Here is a 16861-nt window from a genome sequence, read left to right as displayed (position 1 = left end):
AACTTACGCAACGCATATAAGGCCCTCCCCCGCTCTCCTTTCAGAAAAGCTGACCACGACTCCATTTTGTTGCTCCCTGCCTACAGACAGAAGCTAAAACAAGAAGCTCCCGCGCTGAGGTTCTGTTCAATGCTGGTCCGACCAATCTGATTCCACACCAAGACTGCTTCCATCACGTGGACTGGGATATGTTTCGTATTGCGTCAAACATTGACGAATACGCTGATTCGGTGAGCGAGTTCATTAGAACGTGCGTTGAATATGTCGTTCCCATAGCAACGATTAAAACATTCCCAAACCAGAAACCGTGGATTGATGGCAGCATTCGCGTGAAACTGAAAGTGCAAACCACTGCTTTTAATCTGGGCAGGGTGACCGGAATCATGACCGAATACAAACAGTGTAGCTATTCCCTCCGCAAGGCAATCTAACAAGCTAAGCGTCAATATAGAGACATAGTAGAATTGCAATTCAACGGCTCAGACACGAGGTATGTGGCAGGGTCTACAGTCAAAGAAAACCAGCCCAGTCACGGACCAGGATGTCTTGCTCCCAGGCAGACTAAATAACTTTTTTGCCCGCTTTGAGGACAATACAGTGCCACTGACACGGCCCGCAACCAAAACATGCGGACTCTCCTTCATTGCAGCCGAGGTGAATAAAACATTTAAACGTGTTAACCCTCGCAAGGCTGCAGGCCCAGACGGCATCCCCAGCCGCGCCCTCAGAGCATGCGCAGACCAGCTGGCTGGTGTGTTTACGGACATATTCAATCAATCCCTATCCCAGTCTGCTGTTCCCACATGCTTCAAGAGGGCCACCATTGTTCCTGTTCCCAAGAAAGCTAAGGTAACTGAGCTAAACGAGCACTCACTTCCGTCATCATGAAGTGCTTTGAGAGACTAGTCAAGGACCATATCACCTCCACCCTACCTGACCCACTCCAATTTGCTTACCGCCCAAATAGGTCCACAGACGATGCAATCTCAACCACACTGCCCTAACCCATCTGGACAAGAGGAATACCTATGTGAGAATGCTGTTCATCGACTACAGCTCAGCATTTAACACCATAGTACCCTCCAAACTCATCATCAAGCTCGAGACCCTGTGCAACTGGGTACTGGACTTCCTGACGGGCTGCCCCCAGGTCGTGAGGGTAGGTAACATCTCCACCCCGCTGATCCTCAACACTGGGGCCTCCCCCACAAGGGTGCGTTCCCGAGCCCTCTCCTGTACTCCCTGTTCACCCACGACTGCGTGGCCACGCACGCCTTCAACTCAATCATCAAGTTTGCGGACGATACCAACAACGACGAGACGGCCTACAGGGAGGAGGTGAGGGCCCTCGGAGTGTGGTGTCAGGAAAATAACCTCACACTCAACGTCAATAAAACGAAGGAGATGATTGTGGACTTCAGGAAACAGCAGAGGGAACACCCCCCTATCCACATCGATGGAACAGTAGTGGAGAGGGTAGTAAGTTTTAAGTTCCTCGGCGTACACATCACAGACAAACTGAATTGGTCCACCCACACAGACAGCATCGTGAAGAAGGCGCAGCAGCGCCTCTTCAACCTCAGGAGGCTGAAGAAATTCGGCTTGTCACCAAAAGCACTCACAAACTTCTACAGATGCACAATCGAGAGCATCCTGTCGGGCTGTATCACCGCCTGGTACGGCAACTGCTCCGCCCACAACCGTAATGCTCTCCAGAGGGTAGTGAGGTCTGCACAACGCATCACCGGGGGCAAACTACCTGCCCTCCAGGACACCTACACCACCCGATGTCACAGGAAGGCCATAAAGATCATCAAGGACAGCAACCACCCGAGCCACTGCCTGTTCACCCCGCTATCATCCAGAAGGAGAGGTCAGTACAGGTGCATCAAAGCTGGGACCGAGAGACTGAAAAACAGCTTCTATCTCAAGGCCATCAGACTGTTAAACAGCCACCACTAACATTGAGTGGCTGCTGCCAACACACTGACTCAACTCCAGCCACTTTAATAATGGGAATTGATGTAAAATATATCACGAGCCACTTTAAACAATGCTACCTAATATGATGTTTACATACCCTACATTATTCATCTCATATGTATACGTATGTACTATATCATCTACTGCATCTTTATGTAATACATGTATCACTAGCCACTTTAAACTATGCCACTTTGTTTACATACTCATCTCATATGTATATACTGTACTCGATACCAGCTACTGCATCTTGCCTATGCCGCTCTGTACCATCACTCATTCATATATCTTTATGTACATATTCTTTATCCCTTTACACTTGTGTGTGTATAAGGTAGTAGTTTTGGAATTGTTAGTTCGATTACTCGTTGGTTATTACTGCATTGTTGGAACTAGAAGCACAAGCATTTCGCTACACTCGCATTAACATCTGCTAACCATGTGTATGTGACAAATAAAATTTGATTTGATGCATGATTCCATATGTGTTATTTCATAGTTTTGATGTCTTCACTATTATTCTACAATGTAGAAAATAGTCAAAAATAAAGAAAAACCCTGGTATGAGTAGGTACCTTTTGACAGGTATTGTATATGGAGATAGTTTAGTGCCAGAAATAAGGGGTTAAATGCATGTAAAATAAAAATAAAAACATGTTTCCTGATCTTACTAACATCTCTAAGATAAAACCGACACTTCAGAACAAACTTCCTTTAGATATTTGGGGAGGAGTATCTATCGTTCCTTGTAGTGAATCTGTAATTCAATGACTTTGTATGGGCTAATAGCAAAGTGAAGGCCAAATTACAATTTTCATTAAAAGAAATGTCATTGATCTTTTTTTAATACCTGAAGGGGTCTTAAAATTCTAAATCATATAGCTAAATGATCCGTGTATGACCTTCTTAAAACACTCCATATAGTTTAGTAAAATGTGGCTTTCTCTGTTGAGAGAAGAGGAGTTCTTAATGATTATACTCTTGTCTAAATTGTCAACATCAAATCAGTGCCAACGACATCATCAAGTTTGAAGTGAATTCATTGTTTCCATGTGGGTACCCATGTCCACAGGCGCAAAGCAGACCCTGGACCCCCTGGAATGGGACTTTGTGGGGAAGAACTTGTTTGCCATGGCTGTGGAGGGTGTCGTGTTCTTTCTCTTCACAATACTGCTACAGTACAAGTTCTTTGTCAACTGCAGGTAGGTACTGTGACCTCTGCTGCTGGTATTTCAGTTGGTAAAATGTAATCTCATTCATAGATCCCTTTTCAAATACTGTGCTTGTCAAATGCATCTTTCCTAATTTTTTGCTCAAAATTATTACTGATCACAATGTGATTAGCTATATTGAGTGAGCCACTCCGACACAATGCAAAAGCACTTTAAGACCTAGTGAAAAAAGCGACAAACACATTACTGTAATGTCACCTCTATATTACATTACTACATTACATTACTATAATGTCACCATGCCACCTCTTCTCCATAGTGTCAGATCAGTGAAATCATAAAAATGTTATGGGCTCAGTACTTCTCAGGTCATCTTACTCATAAGTCTATTCTTCCAGGCCCTGCTCTGAGCTTGAGTTGCCTCCTCTTGGCCCGGAGGATGAGGACATCGCCAGGGAGAGGGAGAGAGTGAAGAGTGGGAAAGCCCAAGCCGATATACTCACCATGATGGACCTGAGTAAGGCAAGTAAAACAAACTTTGGACTTGTAGATTAAAAAGTTGGGTCATCTACTTTAGGTTTAAATGCATGGGATATAATCTCTAAGGGGTTTAAACGGATTACCTTGTGTTTATGCAGGTGTACAAAGCTGGCAAGAAGCCAGCAGTAGATCGTCTGTGTCTGGGTATTCCTCGTGGTGAGGTGAGAAATAGAGCTGTGTTTCTGTCAGCCACAAATCTACTGTTGGCTCTATAGAGCACTTAGAGAGGGCATTGAGTAGCACACTATATATGTTTTAGATAGGTGTGACTGTGAGTGTTGCATTTTCTCTGCCTCTCCCTGTCAGTGCTTTGGCCTGCTGGGGGTAAATGGGGCTGGGAAGACCTCCACGTTTCGCATGCTGACTGGAGACACTGCGATCACCTACGGAGAAGCATTTCTCAGTCATCACAGGTAAGACCAGTTTGATTAAGCGGTCACCATTTACTCCGTAGATATACCGAACATGTTTGCGCTTTCCTTCCTGCTATTTCATGACATTATTCATATGCTTAGTAGCTGTGAAAAAGAAAGTAATAAATATAATTTATCGTGCAAGAAATAAAATTACTTTCAATATATATGCCATTTAGCAGACGCTTTTATCCAAAGCGACTTACAGTCATGTGTGCATACATTCTACGTATGGGTGGTCCCGGGGATCGAACCCACTACCCTGGCGTTACAAGCGCCATGCTCTACCAACTGAGCTACAGAAGGACCATAAGAGGGAGTGAAAGTTAGTCTAGAAATGCTGTTCTCACATTCATTGTATCCATAATGATAATTCCTACCGCACAAACCCTACATTATACCTGTACTATGTGATATGTAGTGTGCTGACGGAGATGGAGCGGGTCCACCAGCTGATGGGCTACTGCCCCCAGTTTGATGCCATCTGCGACCTGCTGACTGGCAGGGAGCACCTGGAGTTCTACGCTAGGCTCCGAGGGGTGCCAGAGGAGTCTGTGGCTAAGGTACTTAACACCTACGCACACAAAAACACACAACCAACTACACACCAACTGAATAGGGTAGCAATTCACCCATAGCGTTTGTCTAAGAAAATGTCCTGACAAATGTAACTTGTGTCCCTCTAAGGTGGCTCAATGGGGAGTGAAGAAGCTGGGACTGACCCAGTATGCAGAGCGAGAGGCCGGAGGCTACAGTGGAGGCAACAAACGCAAACTCTCCACTGCTATCTCCCTGATCGGAGCTCCCCCTGTTATATTCCTGGTAGGTATGAGAGAAAGGAGTGAGTGGATTTCTAAAATAACAGATGATGCTTTCCTTTTCTCACATCTCCTCTAACCTACAGTTACATCTGCACTCCTGTTTATAGGATGAGCCCACCACTGGCATGGACCCCAAGGCCAAGAGATTCCTGTGGAACTGCATCCTGAGCGTCATCAAGGAGGGAAGGGCCGTTGTTCTCACCTCCCACAGGTAAGTGGTGCTATTCATGCCAACAGCGCACCCTCCTAGGCCTCAAACTTGGTCTATTTAATTGACGTCTTAACACTTGTATGGTATGAACATTGGCTAATAATGGGGTGTTTTGCTGTATGTGTGTGTGAGCAGTATGGAGGAATGTGAAGCTCTCTGCACACGAATGGCCATCATGGTGAACGGAAGGTTCCAGTGTCTGGGCTCCGTTCAACATCTTAAGAACAGGTACAAGTTTACTGCTGATTTGACTGTATTTGTAAGGTATCTTAGTGTAACATACATGATCACTGTCAATGTATAGATATGATCACACTTAAAATTGGCCTAAACTCAGTGATGCTGTCCTTTTATAGGCCTTCACTCGCCAATATCATTATGATACAGACCTAACCCGTTATACAATTTAACACACAATACAAATCTCCATACACATTTAATATAGTATCTAAACTGGCACTATTTTAAGACTTTCAAATCCCTCACCTCTCCCTATTTCCACTTGGTCATCTTTTCCACAGGTTCGGGGACGGCTACACGATCGTCCTGCGCCTGTCGGGGTCCAAGCCTCCCGAGGATCCGTGCACAGTGGACACCTACATCAAGGGCTCCTTCCCGGGCATCGAGCTAAAGGAGAGGCACCAGAACGTGCTGCAGTACCAGCTGCCCTCCCACTCCTGCTCCTTGGCGCGGGTCTTCGATGTGCTTTCCAACAACCACGAGGAGCTGGGCATCGCCGACTACTCAGTGTCACAGACCACCCTGGACCAGGTAGAGGTCATTCAGGTGTCTGTCACATGGGATGGTTAAACTTTTAGGCTGGGGGATTTCCTTCATAGAATCAGTAGCAAAGACTCCAATGTGGGGAGGGAAGAAGTAGGTTATAAAATGTCAGATTACTCTGAAGAGGCTAGCAGTTGTTTGCCAAAATAAGGGAAACACTGACATAAAGTATCTTAATAGCCCATTGGGCCGCCAGAACAGCTTCAATGCTCCTTGGCATAGATTCTACAAGTGTCTGGAACTCTATTGGAGGGATGCGACAGCATCTTTCCACGAGAAATTACATAATTTGGTGTTTTGTTGATGGTGGTGGAAAAAGCTGTCTCGGGCACCACTCTATAATCTCCCATAAGTGTTCAATTGGGTTCAAATCTGGTGACTGAGACACACACCCTTTAAACCCCCTATGCCCCTTTAAGATCCCTATTTCAAAGTCACTGAGATCTCTTCTTCTAGCCATGATCAGAGATGCTCATGTCTCCTCCCTAACAATGGGAGTCATTGTCCCAAAGGCGGGATGGCAGGTGACAAGTTCAGGTCCAAAATAATCCCATAGAAACTTATTTTGGACAGATTTATGAGAGATTAAAACCTCTCACTTCCTCTCTGCCATGGTAGCCAAAATAATGGACAACTGGGCATTTTTATACGTGACCCTAAGCATGTTGGGATGTTAATTGCTTAATTAACTCAGGAACCACACCTGTGTGGAAGCACCTGCCTTCAATAAACTCTGTATCCCTTATTTACTCAAGTGTTTCCTTTATTTTGGTAGTTACCTGTATAACACTTCAGAATTAATTTTCTACTTATTCACTGTGAGGCACTTGAACAGGGCACTTCTTTCTCCCTGCAAGCACCTACTTCCATTTGCATCTCATCTTAAACCATGCCCATTTAACCCTTCGATGTATGTGCATTACCTCCTCTCCCCCACCCTGCAGGTGTTTGTCAACTTTGCCAAAGAGCAGAGCGATGATGACCTGCTGAGGGAAGTGACAGTCAACGGTGGGACACCAGCACCTCAACCCAGAAGAGCGGCCCAGCCCACCCAACCAGGGCAAACAGCCAAACCAGCTCAAACAACCAAGCCTCCCCAGTCTGTCAACTCCTCAGACGGCAGACCCAGAGAGACCAAGCCAAACGGGGTCACAGACAGTGGCATGGCGATGACCAGCAGGCCACAGGAGAAACCCCAGTCGAGCAGGGGAGAGAGCAGGAGAGAGTTGAGTAGTCGGAGGTCAAGCAAGGAATCGTCTGCCAACGGATCCAAGGGCACAAGGGAGACTTCAGGCAGTAAGGATCCGACCAGTCTGTTCCTAGTGGGTAGCAGCACACAAGACAGCAGTGTGTAAAGTTATTGGGCAACAGCCCCCTTAATGGACAGACCGGGAGCTCTGTGCCCTCTCGGAGAGGGGGGAAAGTACTACCGGATAGCTCCTCTAATTTCTGGGTGTGGTGCCTTGTTCATTCTCCATCACAGCTATACTGTAGTGCTCCAATATATCCAAACTAATTGTATTCACCTCCAATTACATACAGGCACTTTCATGGGTCAGGTCTTTTTCTTATTATTTACTTTTTATTTGTCATTTCAATTTCCAAATGTTTTGAAAATTAATGATGGAATAGTGGTATTCATCATGGGTCAATCATCGAGTCTTTCAATATCTTTGCATTTTGCCTAAAGCACTTTAACTGAGAAATGCTGCACACAATGATTGTTACATTATCACAGAAGATGTTCAGGGCAACAAAATCATCAATATCTTTTCACATTGGTCTCATGTTTTGCACAGAGAGAAAAATATATATTTTTCTGATGTCCAGTCACATTTATTATTTGATGCTAAAAACATGGTTTATTGGCACTGGCACAACATTGAGATGTGCAGTTACCAGACTGCATACCAGACTCCAAACACTGCCTTCATTAGGTAAACTGTTTTTATATAGTTTTTTAAAAATCTGTTTTTAATTGGGCTCGTTATACTGTATGGAACTTGAAAAAACAAACAATGTAGCTGTAAATCCAAAGCAGTTTACTACTGTGCTGTACTGCAGTCTGATGTATTGGAAAGATACAATAACTGATAGGCATGTGTAAAATATCTATACATACAATTGAATGTATGGTCTTATGACGTACTATATTATGCTTGAACATTCATACTTGATTATGTGTATGATTATTTATGTGTACATATAACTAGATGTATACAGAACATATAGTAATAAACCTTTAAATGGGGATACGTCTATCTTGGGTATTTTGTTCTAACAACTTTATTAACATGTACAATTTATCTATTGTTGATGGTGATTTATCCATGCTCAAAGGCTTCCTTTGGACATACTAAGGATGACAGGCAGTTTGGTTTTATTGCAGAGGGAGGCAGGGTTCTGCATTCCATTCTCTGTTACTAGAGTGGTCCCTTTCTGTCCACCGATTGGCTTGACCTCTGGACATCTTACCGTTCCCCTGGGAAAGGTTCAAATAAATTAGTTAGCCATTAAAAGGGGCTTCATCTCAATCAATTGCCACAATAGGAATACCTAGGATAGGATAAAGTAATCCTTCTCACCACCCCCCCTTAAAAGATTTAGATGCACTATTGTAAAGTGGCTGTTCCACTGGATGTCATAAGGTGAATGCACCAATTTGTAAGTCGCTCTGGATAAGAGCGTCTGCTAAATGACTTAAATGTAAATGTAAATTTAAATGACGGGTCTCTGTGCTCATTGTTGGTACGGCTAGTAGGCGAAGAGCGTTGGGCCAAGAACCAGAAAGGTGAAAAATCTGATGTGCTCTTGAGCAAGGCACTTAACCCTAATTGCTCCTGTAAGTCACTCTGGATAAGTGTCTGCTAAATTACTAAAATGTCAAATTGTTAAAGGATAACCTTCCCATTGTAAGCACTATTGATGGTACAGTACTCTGAGCTATAGTCTCCCCGATGCTGGAGCCTCTTCTCTCTCAGGTCTCGCAGCGCGCCAGCCATGAGAAGATGATCAGGATTGGTCAGTCCCGATGTCTCATCCCTCTCTCTCCTTCCCACTCGCTCTGCAACTCTCTGAAGCAGGCCTTCTATACTGGACACTGATATCTCAGGGAGGTGAACCTGGGCAGACCTCTGAATAGAGACAATATGAAGATGTAGATGTAACTGCTTCAATTGTGGATGTAATTGCTCATTCAGTATTTGATACACAATGGATTACTTTTTTATTTCCCTTAGATCATTTGTGTAATAAATAAGGTACATTTATAGTGGATTTTGACCAGGTTTGATGCTCTGTTTACCAATTAAGTAATTGTGTAATACTTAAATGCAGTTGATCCTTACACATTGGGAGATAATGGTGCTGTCCATCAAATTGCTGGTCTTCTGCAATAGGATCATGGGAAATGGTGCCTTATTCTCAATGGCTTTTGTCCCCTTGGAGGATTTGACCAAGGCATCTTGGTCTGATACACATATCTGTGGCAGAGATGTGTGTGGCACTTGCATTCCCATGCACTCTGAATGTGCTTGTCGTGTTGTAAGGGATAGTTTACTTATGGGTGGTAGTAAAATAGGCTTCACTAGACAGCTTGCTTTAGCCCTGTCCAATTCTTGTCTAACATGGTGTCTCCTTTCTTGGTCTCTCGGACGCTGCTCACCAGACTTTGATGTGTTGAAGGTCCTTGTATCTGTGCTGGTCCCAGGTTCCTCTTCATCCAGCAAACTACTGCTTTCCTCTACAGGCTCTTTGGCTGAAGCCAGGACAGGCCATAGATTGACACAGATTTTCACCACTCTATTATCTAATCTCTCATACGTATTGGAGACAGGACTTCGGATGTTTGTGGTTATTTCACAAGCCTTAAGTAAGTTTAAGGCAGTCTTCCTGGGTAGTACACATTTCACTGCTCCCACAACCATTGGATGAGGGTCAGGTGTTACCAATTTATCACCTATTTCTGGTCTTGTTGCCCTTGGCTTGTTCCTCCGGCCCATTCCTATGTCTACAATTTGGCCTCAAATAAAAGTTCACAATGTAAACATGATGCTCTAATATTACGTAAGCAAAAGCTGTTTTTCTAAAACATTTGATACTAGTATAAGTATTCATCTACAAAGGAAAACACCGGGCCATACCTGAGAAGGATATCCAAAATATATAAGTAGCCTTTTCCCAATTCTATCCCCAAACAAGGAACAACAAGAAAGAACAGTAGGCTACTGACTGTTTAGCCGGATGGGACTGTCTGGGACTCTGGCTTGTAAATTGACTCTCTTGCCTCTGGAAGGGCACAGTTAAACATTGCTGTTATGGAAACGTCTGAACTTTACGAGACATGTTCAGATGTCATTGAAATAGAGCCGGCATGTATTTTTCGCGTAGCTAGCTACTAATAAAAAAAATAAACGTTAAGGCGAGAAAAATAGTTATTTTGTAGCAAACGTCAAAACTTGGTTTGATGTGAACGATCAAGATTCTAATGACCTAGAGCTCGTGCCTCGTTTTCGGTTTTGTGAAGGGCGGGGATCAGCTTTGCTGTTGTCTGTCTACCTGCTCTGACAGCGCCAAGCTAGCAAGTGGCTAACTGAACGCCTACGCTACTTCTGTGTGTATCGTAGCTACTGTTTTTGTTTTTGTACTCACCCCTCGTTCGTTGTTCTTTGCGTAAGATGGTTGTTTTGACAAATAATAATGAGGAACAGGATATTATGTGAGTGAAAAAGTCTAACTAAAGTGGGAACTTGAGAGCTAACGTTAGCTAGCAGCAATCGACAAGCACATTTTAGTCATTGTTTTCAAACATTGTATATTTCATAGCTAATTTAGTCTGTATCGTAGATTTTGCCCGTTTAGATATCAGGCACATCTGTGTAAATGAATGCTATATTAATATGCTTGGACTTAACGCTACACTATGGGTAGCTAATGTTAGCAAGCTAAGCTTGCAAGCTGGTGGTACACATCGAACATATTATGTGTGTAGGTTTGCCGGCTTCTGTTGATGAAGGTGAACTAAGCTTATCACAACTGGCTTGTGTAGATGTTACATTTACGCCATTTCAAGTGGCTGACCCTAGTTAGTAACAGGTAAAACTGGTTTGCAGGATTTGTTTTTTGCTTGAGTTGTTTGTTACACCTCTGCTGCTCTCGTTCTACTCATGCAAAACATATTTGTAGCCAATCGTTATTCTCTGACGAGGCCTCTTCTACACACACCTAGCTATAGCTGTTACTAATGTAACCAATAATATACTTAATTCATGACAGATCATCAAGCAACTCATTTGCATGAGCAATTTGTTGGTTTGTGCACTTCTGTCAGTATGATGCAATGATTACGATATGACGTTAACTACAATGCTGCCGTCTGTTCTAAAAGTGGTAACATTGAAAATCGACCATTCAGAGCTCGAGAATCTTAATGGGGCGTGGCTTTGAAATTTAAACCCACTGACCCACTTTTTAAGGTGGATGTCACGTAACCTACAGCTAGCCTACTATTCTGTTGTCAGTATAGAGGTTGCGAGATTATTCTATTAGTAAGGCCATTCAATATTACCTACTAGCCACACATGAACAAATACATATTTTGTGAAGAGGTCACCTTCCGAACACATAAGTCAACACAATAGTTGAGTCCTCATAATTCTTGCTCTCTATTTCTCTCAGCCTGATAGAGGCGCGCAAATGCACCTCTCTGCCCAACTCCCCAGCCAAACGTGTGTCTCCAACCAAGAAGAAACAGTTCTTCATCAACCAGGCCATACGCAACTCTGACCTCACACCAAGAGCCAAAGGCAAAAAGAGCCAAAGGCGGCAGGAGAACAGTAAGTTCTCATGTCTATCAGTGGGAATATTTCACTCTGCTGTAGATGGAAGACACCTGCTCAGCACATATTCTTAATACTCACTAGCTTGATAGCAGCTGGTCTGAACGTGTTCAATAGTTATAGCCATTAGCCAAACAGTATTTTATCAAAATGATTTAACGATGCTGCCTATTCGTTTTTTTAAATCTCCCCCCAAAAAGGTCGCTACCTTGCCAATCTACTTGAAAAAGATGAGTGCTCCAAAGACGAGGCAGAGGTATGCAGTGACCCTGCCCTCCCTTCCATCTTTACTGAGGCCTGCACCAATGGCAACTACGTGGAGGTAGGATTCTACTGGTCCCAACCATTTATCTTCAATCAGGCCTCACTTGTTGCAAGTGAGACTCGCTGAACTTTTTACCACTACTACCCCTAACTAAATGTTTTCCCCTAAGCTGTAGCTCATTGTCCCCTTGTCTGTCAGCAATGGAATGACTTCATGAATCGCTCTGGAGAGGAGCAGGAGAAGCTTCTGGCCCTTCTAGAAGAGGAGGCCAAGAGGAGCAACTCCAACAAGCTCCCCAAGGACCAGAGAGAGGGTGAGAGCCCAGGATAAATGCCTGCCACACACCCAACATGCACTGCCCTATATACAAAGTTTGTAGCGTTATGCTGTTGAAAGTTCATTACCAGGCGTATGTTTCGGTTGATGTGTTTTATCACTACAGGTCAGTGAACAACGATGTTTGCCATGAAATAAAATGTGTAAATTATGAAAATTGGTGCATCATTGGTTTAACATGCTCATTGTCAGGATTTGGGGATATTTGATATGAACTGATCACATTTTTCTACTCTGCCGTGAATCCAGCCTTCACTGCTCAAGACTACTTCCAGAGGATTGATCGAAGGCTGCGTGCTACGTTGAAACGCAAACAAATTCCCATTGTAAGCATCAACATTCAACATTGAGATTTTGAGAAATGCTTGTCAATCATATCATGGTTTAACCTAAAGTAAAGACACTGTTATCTGTGCTAGTGACACCTGTCCTCATCAACACTTAATTACACACTTTAGCTTCTCTCTGTCTCATTGCCATTCTCCCCTCTGATTGGTTTAGGGGACACTTGAGGTACTTGAAGAGAACCTTCTCAGTTTCTTTGGTGCTCAGCCTCACTCTGTTTACACCACCAACCTTGGAAGCAGGTACTTTTTTCCCTCTGAAAATGTTCCCCAAACATAATTATCAGAAGTGTTCTTTACACATTTGAGAAGCTCTTCTGGGCTAATATTTGGACTTGTATAGATACCAATTATGAATGAATCAGATGTTACTGATTTTGTGTTTTGTTTATTAGCTTTGAGAGGCTACTGCTTCATGCCGTCTGCCAGTACATGGACCTTGTTTCAGCAAGTGAGTAGTAGTAGAGTAGAAGTTTATTTTTTTAATACATTTTTTGGGGTAACTTTTACCCCTTTATTTCTCCCCAATTTCATGATATTCAATTGGTAGTTACAGTCTTGTCCCATCGCTGCAACTCCCCTACGGACTCTGGAGAGGCGACGGTTCGAGAGCCGTGTGTCCTCCGAAACACGGAGCTTGTCAAGCCGCACTGCTTCTTGACACACTGCTCTCTTAACCCGGAAGCCATCTGCACCAATGTGTCGGAGGAAACGTCCAGCTGGCGACCAGAGTCAGCTTGCAGGCGCCCGGCCCGCCACAGGGAGTCGCTAGAGTGTGATCGGACCAATAAATCCTGGCGGGCCAAACCCTCCCCTAACCCTGACGATGCTGGGCCAATTGTGCGCCGCCTCATGGTACTCCCGGTCACGGCCGGCTGTGACACAGCCTGGGATCAAACCCGGTTTATAGTGATGCCTCAAGCACTGCGATGCAGTACCTTAGACCGCTGTGCACCCAGGAGGCCACAATATGTGATTTCTATAGTTATTTATGACTTTTAAAGTGACACTGGCACCTAACCTACGCTTGTGGAAAATAGCATATTTCTCCAATATTTTGAGTGCGAATATTTAAAAACATACGCACATTTTCCCACCAAGTGGTTTGTTTCCATCAAACTGACTTGTTGCAGTTTAAAGGCTGTGTGTGTTCAGGTAATTTAAAAAAACATAAGCTTTCCATTGCATTTTCCACTCTATCGATGGTTTTGGTACACACACTGTTGCGATAAATGGAAAACTTGCCCACTCTCGTTTTTTGCGCATGCTCTTTAGACAATAGTTTGCTGATATAATGGATATGTTACGTTATATGATGAGATGGATAAGAGCAAGATCATTTTTATTTGTTAATTGGCAGCTAAGCACCGATCATAATGTCACTAGCATATAAATAAAACCCCAAAATATTTATTTGAAAGAAGCAACAAGCTCATCACGTGCACCTTCAACACCTTGTGAAGTTAATTTCAGTCTATTTCATCTGTAGCCTAATGTGCATGCTTTGTCAAGATGTAGTTGGAAGACCACACAACATAGCATAGCGTGACTGCAAATTTACCTCGACATGATGGTTAATTCTATCAACAATTACCTAATTACCCGAAATTTGTAGCATAATTCATTTTACAGGCACAAAAGATCCCACCATATTGAACAAACAAATTGTTGACATTTATGAAATTGTACCAACAGCTGTAGTAATTTTTTTAAATGTACTGTATGACTTTACTCGTATGGAAATGTGGTTAGTAACATGAAAATAGAGCCCCACAGTGGAGGTGTCATAATACCCATAAAACCTTGTCCTAGAGAGATTTACACGGTTATCAAAACGTCATGCCAGGGTAAGCCTACACAATACACAGCCCTTATGTGTGTTTCTAAAATCCCCTACAGGAAAAATGAATGGTGTAAAAACGATTGGAACCATTTCCCTGTTTGACCGCTAGGTTTTATGGGTATTATGACTCATACTGTGTTACTCTATAATGAGGTATGTATTGAGAGACGTTTTATGTTGTCTTTGTGCTGCAGGCTCAGACTGCAACGGTGCTCGTCAAACTGATGTCATGAACAAACAGGAGGGCTTGTTCCAGCCTCCCAGCCCCATGCTCTCTGCCTACCTGGAGCACATGAGCTGAGAGACGGTCACACTGCTGGACAGATGGGCCTGGTTCCATTTCACTCCCTAGCCCCATAAGTGCAGACTTGAAAGGTACAGATAGGCATAAGTTAGTGTGTATATAGGAGTACTCAAATCCGATTCTGGAAGTCCAGAATACTGCTGGTTTGATGTCACTGATTAGCCAGAGATTCCACTCAACTGGTATCAAAAATCTGAATCCGTCCATGATTTGTTATAATGAAAATCAGCAGTGTTGCGAACATGGATGTCCACATTTAAATAAGTTGTGTTGACTACCTCGTCCACTCAAGTGCTTTGTGGATGTCATATCGCTCTTAACTATCCAATCCAATCTTCATCTATCTGTGACCTTAAAATTGATGGCCACCAGGGTAAGGGGGTAGAGATCAGAATAAAACTGGGCCAGAGAGGGAGTATGCAGTTCACCAACTGTGTTTGTACTGATGATTTAATTAGCCACGTTGAATTGAAAAATAAAACAGCTTTAGTGGTAGGACCAGGCTTAAAACCCTTGGACCTTTTCATGTTACTTGAGAGTGCAGAAATAACGTGATCGGGAACTATTCTATAGCACAGAACTCATCACTATGATAATGTATCAATGTATATGGCTTTGGAGGTATATCTATGGTTTTTGTTACTTCTCCTGGTAAAAAAAAAATACTTACAAACTCTCTTGGAACAATATTCACATTCTTGCAAAAATATAAGTCTATCCACAAAGATATTGGGCACTTTCCAATTTGACTTTGCATGATTGTGTTTTATTTGGGGGAGAACTTTTCAATTGTTTTGTCAAAGATGTACACCATTTGGCAGCTTTTTATACTTGCATGCGTAGATAGACCTTGTGTTCTACTGTACTGAATGCAGGTACATTGTTATTTTCCCATTCTTTACATCATTTAGCAAATTATATAAGTTTAGCATCTGACAATGAAACAGGTCAACTTCAAAAAATGTATATACAGCTTCTTCATATACTTTTCCAACAACTATTTGGTTTGGAATGTCTAATCAAAAATACTGTATCAATAATATGCAGTACTAATGAGTTAATATACACAACCTTCTTTACTGGACAGCAAACCTGCTCTGTGCTTTGCCTCTTAGGCACTTTTTTCTATCATAAACCACCCCTGGACTAGCACTTTTGCCTTACGAATGCATTCCTGGAACTTTCAATAAATTCCCTGCTTTTCCAGAAATCCTGGCTGAATGGATTCGGATTTCCTGCTTATTCCCTCCTGATACCGGGAATCTTCCAACTGAGATTTTAGGAAAAACAGAATTTATTGAAAGTTCCAGGAATTTTGGCAACCCTATTTATATGTATTTGTGTATGTATTTATACATTTATACTAATGACTTTTTGAAAGCATCCATCAAGGTTATTTAAAATATCCATAACTTTATTTGTACTATCAAAAATGGTATGAAGAAACTTGACCTGCCGGTGCATCTGTGTCGATAACCAAAGTTTGTTGTGCCCGTACATTTAGTTTCTTAGGCTTTCAGCCACTCACTATGAATGTCTTTTGTGATTTCACAAGTAATGTATGCATACGAGAAGCTTAACTTCTTTTGAATATTACAACCAACAACCCTCTACTGTATGTAGTGGTGCAATGTTTTTGTCAACTTTGTCGCTTGTTTATTACTAGTAGTGCTGTAAATATTAAGCCCCAACATTAATTAATTGAACTCATGTTCAATGTGTGCCAACACAGGATAGGTAAAGTTCTGTTTCTGCGTAGTATTCTCTTAACTTAAAGCATTTTACAGTGATATGAATGGATGTTTCCTTCAATGATTGTTTGATGCAAGAGTGTATGTCTTAAGTAATGTCAGTACATAATTATATCAGTCAACAAATGATAATATAGTAGTTTAGTTTGTAAATGTTTATCCTATTGTCTAGGTAGTTGGTTGCGTAATCCTTACTGAAAGTGCCGAAAACCATGTCTGAATAGACACATTTTAATAAATCTTAACTCAAGTGTTCAA

At 42.6% G+C, this 16861-nt stretch overlaps 3 protein-coding genes across 5 annotated transcripts in view; 2 read left to right on the top strand and 1 right to left on the bottom strand.

Moving 5' to 3' along the window:
* The window catches only part of abca7 (ATP-binding cassette, sub-family A (ABC1), member 7), a 57757-nt gene extending 49581 nt beyond the window's left edge, over window positions 1-8176 (top strand). For both annotated transcript variants that reach the window (XM_035798955.2, XM_035798954.2), the window contains 10 exons: window positions 3056-3185; window positions 3554-3677; window positions 3794-3856; window positions 4002-4108; window positions 4530-4671; window positions 4796-4930; window positions 5037-5140; window positions 5276-5368; window positions 5662-5911; window positions 6868-8176. In XM_035798955.2, coding sequence (XP_035654848.1) covers window positions 3056-3185; window positions 3554-3677; window positions 3794-3856; window positions 4002-4108; window positions 4530-4671; window positions 4796-4930; window positions 5037-5140; window positions 5276-5368; window positions 5662-5911; window positions 6868-7278 — 1559 coding nt within the window. In that variant the 3' untranslated portion in view covers window positions 7279-8176. The remainder of the gene's footprint in view (window positions 1-3055; window positions 3186-3553; window positions 3678-3793; window positions 3857-4001; window positions 4109-4529; window positions 4672-4795; window positions 4931-5036; window positions 5141-5275; window positions 5369-5661; window positions 5912-6867) is intronic.
* Window positions 8177-8257: 81 nt separating this feature from the next.
* Window positions 8258-10229, bottom strand: LOC118401448 (uncharacterized). Its single transcript, XM_052475163.1, has 4 exons — window positions 10066-10229; window positions 9271-9944; window positions 8861-9057; window positions 8258-8405 (listed from the first exon to the last, which is right to left on the bottom strand). Exons 2-4 carry the CDS (start codon window positions 9922-9924, stop codon window positions 8258-8260), a joined length of 999 nt encoding a protein of 332 aa, XP_052331123.1. The 5' UTR covers window positions 9925-9944; window positions 10066-10229.
* Window positions 10230-10424: 195 nt separating this feature from the next.
* On the top strand, window positions 10425-16861 carry r3hdm4 (R3H domain containing 4). 2 transcript variants are annotated; one of them, XM_035798957.2, is made up of 8 exons: window positions 10425-10640; window positions 11600-11757; window positions 11961-12082; window positions 12224-12338; window positions 12611-12687; window positions 12863-12948; window positions 13101-13156; window positions 14743-16861. In XM_035798957.2, exons 1-8 carry the CDS (start codon window positions 10600-10602, stop codon window positions 14847-14849), a joined length of 762 nt encoding a protein of 253 aa, XP_035654850.1. In that variant the 5' UTR covers window positions 10425-10599; the 3' UTR covers window positions 14850-16861. The 2 variants fall into 2 exon arrangements, with proteins under 2 accessions (XP_035654850.1, XP_052331124.1); XM_052475164.1 differs by lacking the exon at window positions 13101-13156.

Source organism: Oncorhynchus keta, chromosome 22 (assembly GCF_023373465.1).
Source record: "Oncorhynchus keta strain PuntledgeMale-10-30-2019 chromosome 22, Oket_V2, whole genome shotgun sequence".
In the NCBI taxonomy this organism is placed as follows: domain Eukaryota; kingdom Metazoa; phylum Chordata; class Actinopteri; order Salmoniformes; family Salmonidae; genus Oncorhynchus; species Oncorhynchus keta.
Note: the sequence above shows the minus strand (reverse complement) of the source record. Positions and strands in the feature narration are given on the sequence as shown.